The sequence below is a fragment of the Myotis nattereri genome (genome assembly GCF_964212035.1).
Source record: "Myotis nattereri genome assembly, chromosome: 12".
In the NCBI taxonomy this organism is placed as follows: Eukaryota; Metazoa; Chordata; class Mammalia; order Chiroptera; family Vespertilionidae; genus Myotis; species Myotis nattereri.
In genome coordinates, this window is record NC_138087.1 from 4,675,913 (window position 1) to 4,691,957 (window position 16,045).

General features: G+C 44.4%; 1 protein-coding gene across 1 annotated transcript in view; it reads left to right on the forward strand.

Annotated features, from left to right (window-relative positions):
* Nucleotides 1-16,045, forward strand: part of WNK2 (WNK lysine deficient protein kinase 2) — a gene marked incomplete at its 5' end in the record, with an annotated part of 77,082 nt that overhangs the window by 54,562 nt on the left and 6,475 nt on the right. The window contains 2 exons of the mRNA XM_081104016.1: nt 985-1,029; nt 2,364-2,623. Coding sequence (XP_080960142.1) covers nt 985-1,029; nt 2,364-2,623 — 305 coding nt within the window. The remainder of the gene's footprint in view (nt 1-984; nt 1,030-2,363; nt 2,624-16,045) is intronic.

The window sequence follows — 16,045 nt, forward strand, 5'->3', positions numbered from 1 at the left end:
GCTCTGGGTGGCCAGCGCCTGCGGCCCCGGAGGCCCGTGGGGAGCACAGATGCCCAGGCCCTTCAAGGCTCACCCCCCGGGGTGGGTCTGGGTGCTGCTTGTCCCTTTGCTCTATGTGCTCGTTAGAGACGGCAGGATGGACTGAAGAACAGGCGGATGGGAGCCCAGTGGCTGTCCTGCCCTCACTCAGGGCACGTGGCTTGCCTTCCTGGGCTCGTGCTGGGGGCTAGGGGCTGCAGCGCCTCCGGGAGTGGCACGGTTGTGCGCAGGGCCTGCTGCTGTGAGGGCCGTGGGCAGGAACCCAGACCCTCCGCTGGCGCAGCCTTGCTGGGTGACCTTGGGGATGCCGAGCCTCCTGCCTGTCCCACCTCAGCTCCTGACTCCCGGAGTCCCTCCCGCTCTGTCAGGACCCGCCCACACTGAGGTCAGGCTCTGGGACCCCAGGGTTGGCAGCCTGGGGCGGGGCCTGGCCCTGCCTGCTGGGTAGGAGATACCAGACAAGTCCCAGTGGAAGAGAATTGTCCCTGCCTCTCCCACCCTGGACAGGACCCTGCCTTCCCTCCTGCCCGCGCTGGCCTCAGCCCGCAAAGCAATGTATCTTTTTGCACTTGGAAAACCCCATGGCCCGAGGGCCAGGTCGGCTCCAGAGCCAGTGGCCAGGGGCTCCCAGAGCCCTACCTTAGAGCCAGGTGGTGAGCTCTGCCCTTTTCTTGGTTTGGTTTTCTTTTCTTTTCCTTTTTGGAATATGTTTCTAGAGATACACACTCTTCTCTCTGAACGTGGGCTTGGCCTGCCCCTCCGCCCTCAGCGAGCGTGCGGAGCTGCACCCCGAGCCAGGGGCACCCTGAGCCCGAGGCCGTCCTGCTCCGGCCTGCTGGCCACCACTCCTCCTCGCACACCGATGACCTTCGCTTAGAGTGTGGCTTGTCCCGTGCTACTGTCTGGCCTAACCCTGTGGTCTGTGTCGTTCTCTCTCCCTTGCAGGGTCTGCCTTGAAGCGTCTCTGTCTAGGCAAAGAGCACAGCAGTCGTAATTATCGGTTTTTCACTCGTCCGCTCTCCATCGCATGGCCTTTCTTGTGGCTAGTGCCCCTTGGCTTCCTCGGCCGCCTGGAACCACAGGGCTGGCGGGCAGGCAGGCGTGGGCCTGCGCTGTGCCCGCCCTCTGTGAGCACCACTCACCACTGCCTGGTGGGGCAGCCACTGGCGGTGCCCCTTGGCGTCTCCATGGGTCTGAGACTGTGCCTTCCAGCCAGTTCACATCTAACAGGCTGGAGCAGCAGACATTACCAACCTCTGATTGGCTCCTTTCCAAAACCGCAGAGAGTATTTCCGTGAGGCGCTAAGGATAGCGCCAGAGGAGGGTGCGGGGCAGGGCGGGACCAGCCTACCTGGGTTGCCCGCTGCTCATCTCACGCCGTTTTTTTTTTGTTTTGTTTTTTTTCTTTTTTCTTTTCTGGCTGAAACATTCATGTAGATACAGCTCGTGTGTAGAATCTCATTACTAACGTATAACTGTCGTGTCTGCTTTTTGTTGCTAAACACTAAAGTAGACTACATTTTGCAATAGCTTGTTTGAAGAGATGGTCATTAGGTTATTTTTAAATGCAGAACTCTAAAAAAGTAGCCTATTCAAAATTGCCAACCAGAAATTATATGTTGAAGAAAGGGAGGGCACACCATTTTTTTAAAGTAAAACACCCTGTTTGGGTCATTTAAAATACATCTTCTAGTGCCATGGGGAGGGCCGTGTCTCTGCCCAGGTCTCCGAGCCTCGACCAGGCCTCCCGCTCCAGCTGCTGGTGGCAGCCTCAGGTGGCTCCCAGGTGGCGGGCCCATTGCGGGTGGAAAGCTCTGGGCTTGTGCCCTTTATCAGCACCTCCCCCAATGCTCTGGCGAGGAGAGGTGCAATTTCTGTGTCTTAAATTCAAACACCAAGCCACTGAAGTCACAGGAATGCCAGCGATCCACCCACAGCAGCTGCTGTGTGCCCAGAGCAGCCCCTTGGCATCCTAATGACAGAGCTGAGCGTGCAGGGCCCCAACAGGCTGCCTCCCATCTGCGCCAGGAGTTTCCTTCCCGTGCTCTCCCGGGTCTGGCAGGCCGAGCAGCACGGGCACAGAGTGGATGCTGCCTGAGGCTGCGGCAGCGGGCCCTGCCCCTGCTGGTTGATGAGGGGGTGACGGCCCAGGCCCCTGTGGCCTGCGGAAGCGCTTCACCACGCCCACAATGGGCACGTGGGCTCCTAATCAGACCATCTCCTGAAGCAAGCTGTTGCCTGGCCTGCGCGAGACCATTGAGTGATGCAGCTGGCCCTGTTGCTGGTGGCGAGGCCGCCAACGCCGCCTGTGTGTGCCTCCCCAGGGTCCTCCACCAGCAGCCTGGCCCCAGGCCCCGAGCCGGGCCCTCCCGCTGCCCTGCACGCCCAAGCGCAGGTGAACAACAGCAACAACAAGAAGGGCACGTTCACGGATGACCTGCACAGACTGGTGGACCAGTGGGCCAGCCAGACGGCGGGGGCTCCGCAGCTGAAGCCGTCACTCAACCAGCTGAAGCAGACGCAGAAGCTGCACGACATGGAGGCTACAGCTGGCTGGCCCCCCGCCTCCGGCGAGATTCGGGCTGTAAGTGGGGCGTGCCGGGGTCAAGGGGACAGGGTGGCAGCCGGGCTGGGACCTCAGATTTCAGCAGAGCAGCAGCTTGCAGCCTGGCATGGGCACATCTAGGTGGGCTGCTCCGGGTCTGGTGACCTCGGGCTAGAGATGTAGGGGGCCTGCACACTGCCCTCAGGGGCACCCCTTGTTGGGCTCGGGTATACCTGTAGCAGGTGGGCAGGAGCCGGGAGCTGTTGGCTGACCTTGTCGTGTGATGCGTTCCTGTGTCGGGGCTGTGTGTCTGCCCTGCCGGAGGAGCGCTCCCTCTTCGTGGTGTTCCGGGGGAGTTTGTGCAAGATGTGCTCTTTCTGAAATGTTTAGCAAAGTTCGCTGGGGACACTGTCTGGGCTGGAAGTTCTTTTTTGAGTGTGGGAAGGTTCTCCTATGACCTTTTATTTTGAAAAATTTCAAACACATGGTACAGTTTAATATTCTGCAGTGACCTTCCATGTGCCTCCTGCCTGCACGCTGTGATTGACTTTTTGCTGTTTTTTATCCCAGGCCTCCATCCCATGAGGGTAAGGTTTCGTTCATGGATTCCATTTCTTTTATAGTTTTAGTACCGTGTGGAGTTTCTCTTTCTGTTAAACTCTGCTTTTCTAGCAGTTGGTACTTCTCTAAATTTATCAAAGTTTTCAATTTAATTGGCATTTAAGTTCATAACCTCTCCCCCGGTCTGCAGCAAGGCAGCTGTGCACGCTCCCTTTCTGTAGGGCAGTGATGGCGAACCTATGACACGCGTGTCAGAGGTGACACGCGAACTCATTTTTTGGGTTGATTTTTCTTTGTTAAATGGCATTTAAATATATAAAATAAATATCAAAAATATCAGTCTTTGTTTTACTATGGTTGCAAATATCAAAAAATTTCTATATGTGACACAGCACCAGAGTTAAGTGAGGGTTTTTCAAAATGCTGACACGCCGAGCTCAAAAGGTTCGCCATCACTGCTGTAGGGTATATGAACGGCATTCACCTTTTCAAGGAACTCTCCTTGGCTCTGATGATATTCATTATTGTATGTTTCATGAATTTCTTCCTTTTATTATTTCTTTCCTTCTGTCTTTGGGTTGTCATTTTTGTTCTAGAAAGTTTCTTGAGATGTGCAGTTCATTGACTTGCAGCCTTTTTTCTCTTATAGCACAGGCTTTCGGCTGCGAAATTCCCTCTAATTATTTTAGCTGCAGCCCCAAGTAGCATTTTCTTTGACCTTCAGTTCAAAATATTTGCAATTTCCACAATGATTTTAAATGCTATGGTTATTAATTTCCTCGTGATCTTTGTATTAACCATTTATTTGTTTTGTTTTGTTTTGTTGGTTTTTTTGCCTAATTGAACTGATGAGATCAAACTTTAGTGATTTCAGTTTGTTAAACATTGCGGGACTGGCTGTCTGACCCAGGCTGTCAGTCTTGGTCACTGCTGCATGGGGGACGGAGGCCCGCCCCTTCCACTCCCTCAGAGGGCCACTCCCAGCCTGAGCCTCGCTTACTTCTCTCCTGGCGCCGGCAGCACCGCCTGGCAGGCACACCTCTGTTAGTCTGACTCCTCATGTCCATTCTCCCTTATTCTGCAGCAGAGCTGAGACCCTTACCGTGGCCCCAGGCCCTGCGGAGCCCGCACCTGGACAGGCCATCCGCTCCGCCGCTGGCCCCACGCTGCTCAGCCTGGGCCCCGCCACGCCCTCCCTCAGCTGCTAATCCTGCTGCTCAGATGGCTGAGATTCTTACTAATGGTTTTGTTTGTTTCTTTCTTTATTATTTTTTGTGATAAATCTAAATAACAAAATTTACCAATTTAATCATTTTGAGTGTGTGATTCAGTAGCATTAAGAATATTCAGCCCTAACCGGTTTGGCTCAGTGGATAGCGCGTCGGCCTGCGGACTGAAAGGTCCCAGGTTCGAGTCCGGTCGAGGGCATGTACCTTGGTTGCAGGCACCTCCACAGTGGGAGGTGTGCAGGAGGCAGCTGATCGATGTTTCTTTCTCATCGATGTTTCTAACTCTCTCTCCCTCTCCCTTCTTTTCTGTGGAAAATCAATAAAATATATTTTTTAAAAAAGAATATTCACAATGCTGTACAGCCATCACACTGTCCACATCTAGACCATTTTCATTATCCCAAACAGAAGCGGCTCATCAGGAATAGCCCTGCTCCAGGCCTCTGGCTGCCCAGCCCGTAACTCCCCTTCTGCTTCCTCCTTCCTGCTTCCGTGCGTGCGCACGGCTGGCACCTCATGGACGTGGAGCCACATGGCATTGTCCTTTCCATCTGGCTTTCTCCACTTCGTGTCTTCAAGGTGCATGCGTGTTTAGCACGTTTTAGAACTTCATTCCTTCCCCTAATTTTTAAAGATTGTGATGAAATACATGTAACAACATTTGCCATCTTAATCATTTTTAAGTGCTAGTTCATTGGCATTAAATACATTAGTATTGTTGTTCAACCATCACCACCATCCCTCTCCAAAATTGGTTTATCTGGCACAACTGCAATCCTGTACCCATTGAAAATAGCTCTTTATAGGAGCTCCGCCCCTGGCAACCACCGTCTACCTTCTGTCTTTATGAATCTGGCTACTCTAGGTCCAGTCCCCATATAAGTGGAATCATACATTGTTTATCATTTTATAACTGGCTTATTTTATCTTGCATAATGTTCTCAAGGTTCATCTATATTGTAGTATGTGTCAGAATGTCCTTCCTTTTTAAGGCTGAATAATACTCCATGTGTATATACCACATTTTGTTTATTCATTGATCCATCCATGGACACTTGGATGGCTTCTACCTTTTAGCTATTTTGAATAATGCTGCTATGAACATGTTTGAGACCCTGCTTTGAATTCTATGGGGCATATACCCAGCAATGGAATCACTAGATCACATGGTAATTCTATTTTTAATTTTTTGAGGAATTGCCAAATTGTTTTTCACGTGGTTGAACCATTTTATGTTCCCACCAACGATACACAGAGGTTCCAGTTTCTCCTCATTTTTGTCAATAGTTTCTATAGTCTTCTTTTTTAAATGGTAGCCATCCTAATGGGTATGAAGTGTAGTATCTCATTGTAGCTTTAATTTGTATTTCTGTAATGATTAGTGATGTTGAAATGTTTTCATGTGCTTATTGGCCATTTCTATATCTTCTTTGGAAAAATAACAATGCAAGTCCTTTACCCATTTTAAAATAGCATTGCTTTTCTTGTTATTGAGTTTTAGGAGTTCTGTATTCTGGAGATTAATACCTTACCAGACATATGCTTTGCAAATATTTTGTGTCATTATGTGGGTTGCTTTTTTACTCTGTCAATAGTGCCTTGTGATGCACAAGAGTTTTTAATTTTCATGAAGACCAATTTATCTATTGTTTTCTTTTGTTGCCTCTGTCTTTGGTGTCATATCCAAGGAATCATTGCCAAATCCAATGTCATGAAGATTTTCCTATGATTCCTTCTAGGAGTTTAATAATTTTAGTTCTTATGTTTATCCCTTTAATCCATTATCTTGTATGTGGATATCCAGTTTTCCTAGCAATAGTTGTTGAAAAGACTGTCCTTTCTCCATTGAATGGACCAGGCACCGTTGCTGAAAATCAGTTGACCATGTGTGCAAAGGCAAATTCTGTATTCTCTTTTCTATTCCATTGGTCTATATGTCTGTCCTTTTGCTAGTATCATACTATTTTGATTTCTGTAGCTTTATGGTAAGTTTTGAAACCAGGAAGTGTAAGTCCTCCAACTTTGTGTTTCTTTTTCAAGATTATTTTGGTTATTTGCCATCCCTCGAGAATCCTAATGGGGTGTGTGTGCGTGTGCGCGTGCGCGTGTACTTTAGGATGGTTTATTTATTTTTTTGAAAAAATGCCGTTGAGTCTTTAATGTGATTGCACTGAATCTGTGTCTCACTTTGGGTCGCATTAAAGTATTAAAAATACTAAGTCTTTCAATCCATAAACATGGGGTGCGTTATTTGTGTCTTTCTTAATTTCTTTTAGCAATGTTTTTTAGTTTTCAATGTGTTACTCTTTCAACTCCTTATATTTACCCCTAAATTTTATTCTTATTTATACTATTGTGAATGTATTGTTTTCTTAATTTATTTTTTAGATTATTCATCATTCATGCATGGAAATACAACTGATTTTGTGCCCTGAAACTTTTCTAAATTTATGAATTAGCTCTAACAATTTTTTTGTTGGATTTTTAGGGTCATCTACACATAAGATCATGTCACCTCTGCATAGAGATAATTTTACTTTTCCTTTCCAATATTGTTGCCTTTTACTTATTTTTTTCTTGCCTAATTTCTCTGGCTAGACCTTCTAATACTATATTGAATAGAAGTGGCAAAAGCAAGGATCCTTGTCTTGTTTCTAATTTTAAATCTTTTACCATTGAATATGGTATTAGTTATGTGTTTTTTAGATATGTATATCTGGCCTTTATCATATTGAGGAAGTGCATTCTATTTCTAGTTTCTTGAGTGCTTTTATCATGAAAGAGTGTTAATTTTGTCAAATGCTTTGTCTGCATTACTTTTGAATGGTATATCACATTGATTTCCATATGTTAAACCAACCTTGCATTCCTGGGATAAAACCCATCTAGTCATGGTGTATACTCCTTCGAATATGCTACTGAGTTCATTCTGCTAATATATATTTTTTCTTCTTTTTGCTAATATTTTATTGAAGTTTTTGCCATAAATAGTTATCAGGGGTATTAATCTGTAATTTTCTTGTGTTGTATTTATCTGGTTTGGGTATCAGGATAATGCTGGCCACATAGATTGAGTTAGGAAGTATTCCCACCTCTTCAACTTTTAGAAGAGTTTAAGGAAGATTGGTGTTCGTTCTTTTTTAGATGGTAGATTCACCAGTGAAGTCATCTGGTCCTGGGCTTTTCCTTTTTGAGAGGTTTTTGATTACTGATTCAATTTCACTACTGTTATAGGTCTATTCAGATTTTCTGTTTCTTCTTGAGTGAGTTATGGTAAAAGAAATCTGTTTTATGTGAGTTATCCAGTTTGGTAGCTAAAAGTTTGTCCATTTGTTCATCTTTTCAAAGAGCTAATTTTGGTTTCATTGATTTTTCTCGGTTGTTTTTCTGTTCTTTATTTTGTTTATTTGTATTATCACATACAGTTATTAATTTAAGATCTTCCCTTTTTTAATGTAGGATTTACAGCTGTAAATGTCCCTCTGAGAATTTCTTTCTCTTTGTCTCAGATATAGATGTGTTGTCTCTTCATTTGTCCCAAAGTATTTTCTGATTTTCCTATGATTACTTCTTTGGCCCTTTGGTGAAGAGTATGTTGTTTAATTTCTGCACATGTGTCAGTCTTCTAGTATTTTTTTGATATTGATTTCTAATTTCATGATTTTAATCTTTTGAAATGTATTAAGACTTGTTTCATGGCTTACTAGATATCCTGTTTTGGAGAATCATCCATGTGCTCTTGAAAAGAAAGTATATTCTGGCCCAGCTAGTGTTGCTCAGTGGTTGAACATCAACTATGAACCAGGAGGTCACAGTCTAATTCCCCCAGGTGATGGGCTTGATCCCCAGTATGGGGCATGCAGGAAGCAGCCAATCAGTGATTCTCTCTCATCATCGATGTTTCTAGCTCTCTGTTCCTCTCCTTCCCTCTCTTCAGTCAATAAAAATATCAAAAAGAAAGTATTTCCTGCTATTGTGGGGTGGAGGCCAGGGCTAATTGGCTTATGGTGATGTTCAGGTATTTTCTTTCCTTACTGATAGGTCTGGTTGTTCTACTTATTGAGAGTGAAATATTGAAGTCTACAACTATTAGTGTAGCATTATCTATTTCTCTCTTTAATTCTCTCTCTTTGTATCATTATTAAGTTGGAGCTCTGTTGTTAGATATGTTTAAATTTAAATATCTTGATGGATCCAATGTAATGTCCTTCTTTGTCTCTTGTAACCTTTTTTGACTTAAAATTTATTTGGTCTGATAATAAAATAGCCACCCAGCTCTCTTTTTTCATCCTTTTACTTTCAACTCTTTGTGTCTTTGTATCTCTACCTCTCTCTTCCTTTCTGAAACAAAAAAAATATATATTTTTTAAAAGTTTAAAAATATATTTGATTGTTCTTTGTAGTACATAATTTTTATTCCCTTTCTCTTTACCTTTAGGGGATTACAATTAACATGTTAAATTTATAACAACCTAGTTTAAATAATACCAACTCTTTTGAATAGTATATAAATACTCTGCTCCTACATATTTCCATCCTACCCTCTTTGTATTGTTTTTGTCACAGATTGAATTTTTTAAAATATATTTTTATTGATTTCAGAGAGGAAGGGGGAGGGAGAGAAAGATAGAAACATCAGTGATGAGAGAGAATCATTGATTGGCTGTCTCCTGTACAACCCCCACTGGGGATCGAGCCGGCAACCCAGGCATGTGCCCTTGACCAGCATCGAACCCCGGACCCTTCAGTCCACAGGCTGACACTCTATCCACCAAGCCAAACTGGCTAGGGCTGAATTTTTAAATGTTGTGTGCCCATTAACATATATTTATAATTATTATTTACTAGAGGCTCTGTGCACGAATTCGTGCATTGGTGGGGTCCCTCTGGATGGCCTGCAGGGATCAGGCCAAAAATCTGCAGTCCAACGCCCTTCAGCTCCTACCTGCCGCTCCTGCTCATCCCGGCCCCACTGTGCCTGCTGCGGGCTCACGCCCAATCAGTCCCGATCGGGAGAGGCTCGCACCACCACAGCAGCGCTCGCCAGCCATGAGCCCAGATTGCCAGCCATGAGCCCTGTGTCTGGCGCCCTCCCAAGGGGATTGGGCCTGCGGGATCGGGCTGAAACCGACTCTCCGACATCCCCCGAGGGATCCTAGATTGTGAGAGGGCGCAGGCCAAGCTGAGGGGCCCCACCAGTGCACGATCAGGTGGGGAGGGACCGAGGAAGGGCTCCAGGGCGTGTCTGGCCCATCTCACTCAGTCCCGATCAGCTAGAACCCAGCAGCAAGCTAACCTACTGGTCGGAGCATCTGCCCCCAGGTGGTCAGTGCACGTCATAGCAACTGGTTGACCAGTTGACTTTCTGCCCCCTGGTGGTTAGTGCACATCATAGCTAGTAGTTGGAGTAGCCTTAGCATATCATTAGCATATTATGCTTTGATTGGTTCAGTTGTTCTGCCATTTGATCTATTTGCATTTTACCCTTTTATTATATAGGACTAGAGGCTCGGTGCACAAAATTCGTGCATGGGGGGAGGGTGTCCTTCAGCCTGGCCTGCACCCTCTCCAATCTGGGACCCCTCGGTTGATGTCCGACTGCCCAGGATCAGGACTAAACTGGCAGTCAGACATCCCTCTCACAATCCAGGACCGCTGGCTCCTAACTGCTCGCCTGCCTGCCTGATCACCCCTAACTGCCCCCCTCCGCCAGCCTGATTCCCCCAACTGCCCTCCCCTGCCAGCCTGATCACCCCTAACCACCTCTGCCTCGGCCCCCACCACAGTGGTTTTGTCCGGAAGGAAGTCCTGAAGATGTTTGGTCTAATTAGCATATTACCCTTTTATCAGTATAGATTGCATTTGCCTTTTAAGTTATACATGGGAAACAAGGAATTAAAATGAAAGCCCAACATATTCATCTGTGTAGTTACTTTCTTTTTTCTTCATAGGGCTGTGAGTTACTGCCTATTATACCTTCATTTCAGCATTTTTTGTAGGGCAGATTTTTTAGTAGTAACCTCTCTTAGTTTTTGTTTAGCTGAGTGTCTTAATTTCTCCTTCATTCTTGAAGCATTATGTCATTAGATGTAGAATTTTTGGTTGACAGTCTTTTCTTTCTGTACTTCAGGTATTTCTTCTGCCCCATCTCTCTTTCTTCTCCTTCTTAGATGCTCATAATGCATAAGTTGGATCGCTTAACAGTATCCCACAGGTACCTTAAGCTTTGTACACTTTTCTTCATTCTTTTTTTCCTTCTGTTTCCCACACTCCGTAATTTCACTTGTATGATTTCAAGTTTGTGATTATGTACTCTGCCTGCTCTGTGTGCTGTTGGTTCCCTCCAGTAGAATTTTAAATTTCAGTTCTTGTATTTTAGCTCTAATATTTCTGTTTGGTTCCTTTTATAATTTCTGTCTCTGTTGATATTCTCATGTTGTTCATTTGTCATTTTCCTGGTTTCCTGTTTGTCCATGGTTTCCTTTAGCTCTTTCAGCATATTTAAGATAGCTGATTTGCCCTAGCCCAGTGGTCGGCAAACTCATTAGTCAACAGAGCCAAATATCAACAGTATAACGATTGAAATTCTTTTGAGAGCCAAATTTTTTAAACTTAAACTATATTGAAGGTACATTGTTATTAACTTAATTAGGGTGGCCTTTGCTAAAAATGTCCTCATTTTATAATAATAAGCTGGCCTTTGCTAAAAAAAGTCCTCATTTTATAATAATAAAGCCACCAACACAAAATAATTACAATTCTTAAATTGATGACAAAAATACCTGTAGGATTTGCAGCTGGTTGGAAAAATACAGGTAACTTTATGCTTCGAGTAGGTACTTTTGTCGCCCGCGCGCAATTTGCCAACGTGACTAGCACTAACCACTGCGCATGAGACTGCTGACTGACTGGCTCACTCAACTCGTGCATGAATCACGCGTGCCTCCCCCGCGCTGCATATCTCGCGACCCACCTGTACCGCGTCTCCCGTCGCCCAACCGACCAACACCGCCCCCTTCTTCTAATGCCACTTCTTCAAAATAGTCTCGCCCAGGCCAAAAACCGACTTCTGCGCATGGGCCATGAAGTTTCAATTGCACTGTACGTGCGCACCCGCACGTGGTATTTTGTGAAAGAGCCACACTCAAGGGGCCAAAGAGCTGCATGTGGCTCACGAGCTGCTGTTTGCCGACCACTGCCCTAGTTTGTTTGGTCTGATAATATATCGTTGGTTCCCAGACTGAAGGGTCTTGTGTTCAATTCCGGTCAGGAGTACAGAGTTCGGTTGCATGTTTGATCCTTGGCCCTGGTCGGGACATGTGCAGGAGGCAACCAATCGATGAGTCTGTCTCACACTGATATTTCTCTCTGTCTCTTCCCCTCCTTCCACTCTCTCTAAAAATTGGTGGAAAAATTATCCTCAGGTGAGGATTAACAATAGCAACAACAAAGATAGCTGATTTAAGTCTTTATTTAGTAAGTCCAAAATCTGGAGTTCTTCAGGAGTGGTTTCTGCTAATTATTTTCCCCTTTGAATGAGACATGCTTTTCTAATTGTTTGCATGTTTTGTGATTTCATATTGAAAACAGGACATTTGAATATTGTAGGTAGTAACTATGAAAATCAAATTCTCATTTCCCCCAGTATTTGCTGGCTTTATTTGTTGAAGACTTAGCTTGTGTTTAGCCATTGTTTTGACTAAGATTTTCTTGAGAGGAGAACCAAGATGGCGGCATAGGTTAACGCCGGAGTTTGCTGCTTTGAACAACTACTTCAAAAGTGAAACTAAAAGACAGAACGGACATCACCCAAAACCACTGGAACGCTGGCTGAGTGGAAGTCCTACAACTAGGAGGAAAGAGAAACGCATACGGACACTCAGAGGAGGCGCAGTGCTGAAGTCAAATTCTGAGGTGCGGAGTGCGTGGAGCGGGCTGGCGGCGGAGGGCGCGGTTGGCGTTTTCAATCGGGAGGGAGTCGCAGACTCTGAGCTCCAGATCCGGGCGAGTCTTTAGGGACCCAGACTCAAACGGGAGAAGCAAGCGGGACTGCCTGGTTTCGGTCAGAGCGAGTGCAGCTTTCTCTCCGAGCTTTGCAGCGGGTGCTGGGACTCAGAGAGGCAGAGCCCCTGGGGACAGGACTGAGAGCCGCCATCACTGCTCTCTCCGGCCCACCCTGTTGATCCTGTGCGACCCGCCCCGCCCAAGCCCTGCACAGAGGCATTTGCCGGATAGCCTCAGGCAAAGGCTAGATTAGCACCTCCCTAGAGGACAGAAGTTCTCTCACTGCTGACACAGCTGATTCTCACAGCCACTTGGCCTGGAGGTCAAACCCTCCCTGGAATTAGCTACAACAATCAAGATTTAACTATAAAACCACGAACAAAGACCACTAGGGGGTGCACCAAGGAAGCATAACAAAATGCGGAGACAAAGAAACAGGACAAAATTGTCAATGGAAGATATAGAGTTCAGAACCACACTTTTAAGGTCTCTCAAGAACTGTTTAGAAGCCGCCGATAAACTTAATGAGATCTACAAGAAAACTAATGAGACCCTCGATGTTATATTGGGGAACCAACTAGAAATTAAGCATACACTGACTGAAATAAAGAATATTATACAGACTCCCGACAGCAGAACAGAGGAGCGCAAGAATCAAGTCAATGATTTGACATGCGAGGAAGCAAAAAACACCCAACCGGAAAAGCAAAATGAAAAAAGAATCCAAAAATGCGAGGATAGTGTAAGGAGCCTCTGGGACAGCTTCAGGCGTACCAACATCAGAATTATAGGGGTGCCAGAAGATGAGAGAGAGCAAGATATTGAAAACCTATTTGAAGAAATAATGACAGAAAACTTCCCTCACCTGGTGAAAGAAATGGACTTACAGGTCCAAGAAGCGCGGAGAACCCCAAACAAAAGGAATCCAAAGAGGACCACACCAAGACACATCATAATTAAAATGCCAAGAGCAAAAGATAAAGAGAGAATCTTAAAAACAGCAAGAGAAAGAAACTCAGTTACCTACAAGGGAATACCCATACGACTGTCAGCTGATTTCTCAACAGAAACTTTGCAGGCCAGAAGGGAGTGGCAAGAAATATTCAAAGTGATGAATACCAAGAACCTACAACCAAGATTACTTTATCCAGCAAAGCTATCATTCAGAATTGAAGGTCAGATAAAGAGCTTCACAGATAAGGAAAAGCTAAAGGAGTTCATCACCACCAAACCAGGATTATATGAAATGCTGAAAGGTATCCTTTAAGAAGAGGAAGAGGAAGAAAAAGGTAAAGATACAAATTATGAACAACAAATACACATCTATCAACAAGTGAATCTAAGAATCAAGTGAATAAATAATCCGATGAACAGAATGAACTGGTGATTATAATAGAATCAGGGACATAGAAAGGGAATGGACTCACTATTCTTGGGGGGGAAAGGGGTGTGGGAGATGCGGGAAGAGACTGGACAACAATCGTGCACCTATGGATGAGGACAGTGGGTGGGGAGTGAGGGCGGATGGTGGGGCGGGAACTGGGAGGAGGGGAGTTATGGGGGGAAAAAAGAGGAACAAATGTAATAATCTGAACAATAAAGATTTAATTAAAAAAAAATATATAAAAAAAAAAAAAAAAAAGATTTTCTTGAACACCAGGAGCTTAATTTGCCTGAGCCTTTACTTCTTACTTCCATTGAGACTAATAGTGAAGATTAGGGTCTGCTCAGGTCTTCTCTGTGCAGTGTCCTGCTCTGGGCGTGCACATGGCTTTCTAGGTTCCCGAGTACACAACACTGTGAATGCCCTAATATCCCAAAGAAGCTCTCTTGCATGCTTTCCTGTCCTGGCTTTAGGCCGCCTGCATATGTCTGTCTCAGTCATGATCTTTGGCTCTGAGCAATTGTGGATGTTTTGATTGTCTTGCAATGTTTTTAGCCATACACGCCATTTTTCTGCCCTGACAGAATTCCACATTTGGTCAGGCAGAGATATGCGAACCTTGTGTCAGCCCTTCAGGTGGCCTCCAGACAGATTAGGACAGACATACAAAATAATTTGTGAATAAGATCTCTGCTCCCTCCAGAACCATGGACCAGGTACCACACTGGGAATGTAGGCTGCCTTCTTCAAGATAGCTGTAAAGCCAGGGAGGGGTGGGCCACGGGCCAGTAAAATACCACAGTGCTTTTCTACTTTCAAAATTTTGCCTTTTTCTTTGCCTTTTGCTTCTACTTGATTGCTACAAACCTTTAACTGTTTTCTGAAGTTTTGATAAAGTTAGTTCTGACAGTTTCTGGTTGTTCTTTCAGTGTTTCTGTGGAAAGATGAAAGTTTGGAGCTACCTACTCTTCTATTTTGCTGACATCACTCTTAATGAGTTTCTGTGTGTTTGTGTATATTCTGTCAGTTATTGAAAGAGGAATTTTTAAATTTACCATCATGGTCATAGGTTTGTGTATTTCTTATTGTAGTTCTTTTGGTCTTTGCTGTATATTTTTTGAAGCTATGTTATTGGGTATATTCAAATTTAGATTTATCATGTCTGACTTGTGAGTTGAACTTTTAATATTACCAAGTATTTCTATTATGATTTTTTAAAAAAATATATATTTTTATTGCCCTAGCTGGTTTGGCTCAGTGGATAGAGTGTTGGCCTGAGGACTGAAGAGTCCCAGGTTCAATTCCAGCCAAGGGTACATGCCCGGGATGTGGGCTCGATCCCCAGTAAGGAGTGTGCAGAAGGCAGCCAGTCAATGATTCTTTCTCATCATTGATGTTTCTATCTCTCTCTCCCTCTCCCTTCCTCTCTAAAATCAATAAAAATATTTTAAAAGAATAAAATAAAATATATTTGTATTTATTTCAGAGAGAAAGGGAGAGGGAGAGAAAGATAGAAACATCAATGATGAGAGAGAATCATTGATCAGCTGCCTCCAGCACTCCCCCTACTGGGGATTGAGCCACAGTCTGGGCATGTTACCTGACTGGGAATCAAACTGTGACCTCCTGGTTCATTGGTCAGTGCTCAACCACTGAGCCACGCCAGCTGTGTTCTGTTATTATTTTTGCCTTTAAATATACTTTGTCTGAAATTGTTATAACTGTACTAGGTTGTGTTGGATTATTATTTGCATGGTGTATGATTTCCCATTTTTTACTTTCAGTCTTCCTATACCCATGTTTTAGATGTAGCTCTTGTAAACAGCACATAATTTGGGTCTGTTTATTTTTTCTCTCTTTAAATTATTTTGTTTATTTACATTTAATGTAAATTATGAAAGTCTATCTTTTTCTTACCCGTTTTCTAGACACTACAAAGACCATAAAACATTTTGACTGCATTTACTTCCCTCCTGGCATTTATTGTTTAAAGTATGTATGGCCTTTCAATCCCACAGCGCAGTTTTTTTATACAGTTAGTTTTCATCCATTTCCATGTTTGCCAGTTGTGCCATTTCATTCCTTCTTGCTTCTGGTCTTCCATCTGGAATCATTCTGAAGGTCCTTTATGTGGACCAGTGACTATTTTTTCAGTTTTGGTCTAAAAGTGTCTTTATTTCATTAGCATTTTTGGAGGATATTTTCCATAGTTATACGATTAATGTTGACATTTTCATTCCATTGTTATTTAGCTGCACTTGTTTTTGTTGGAAGTAAGCTGCC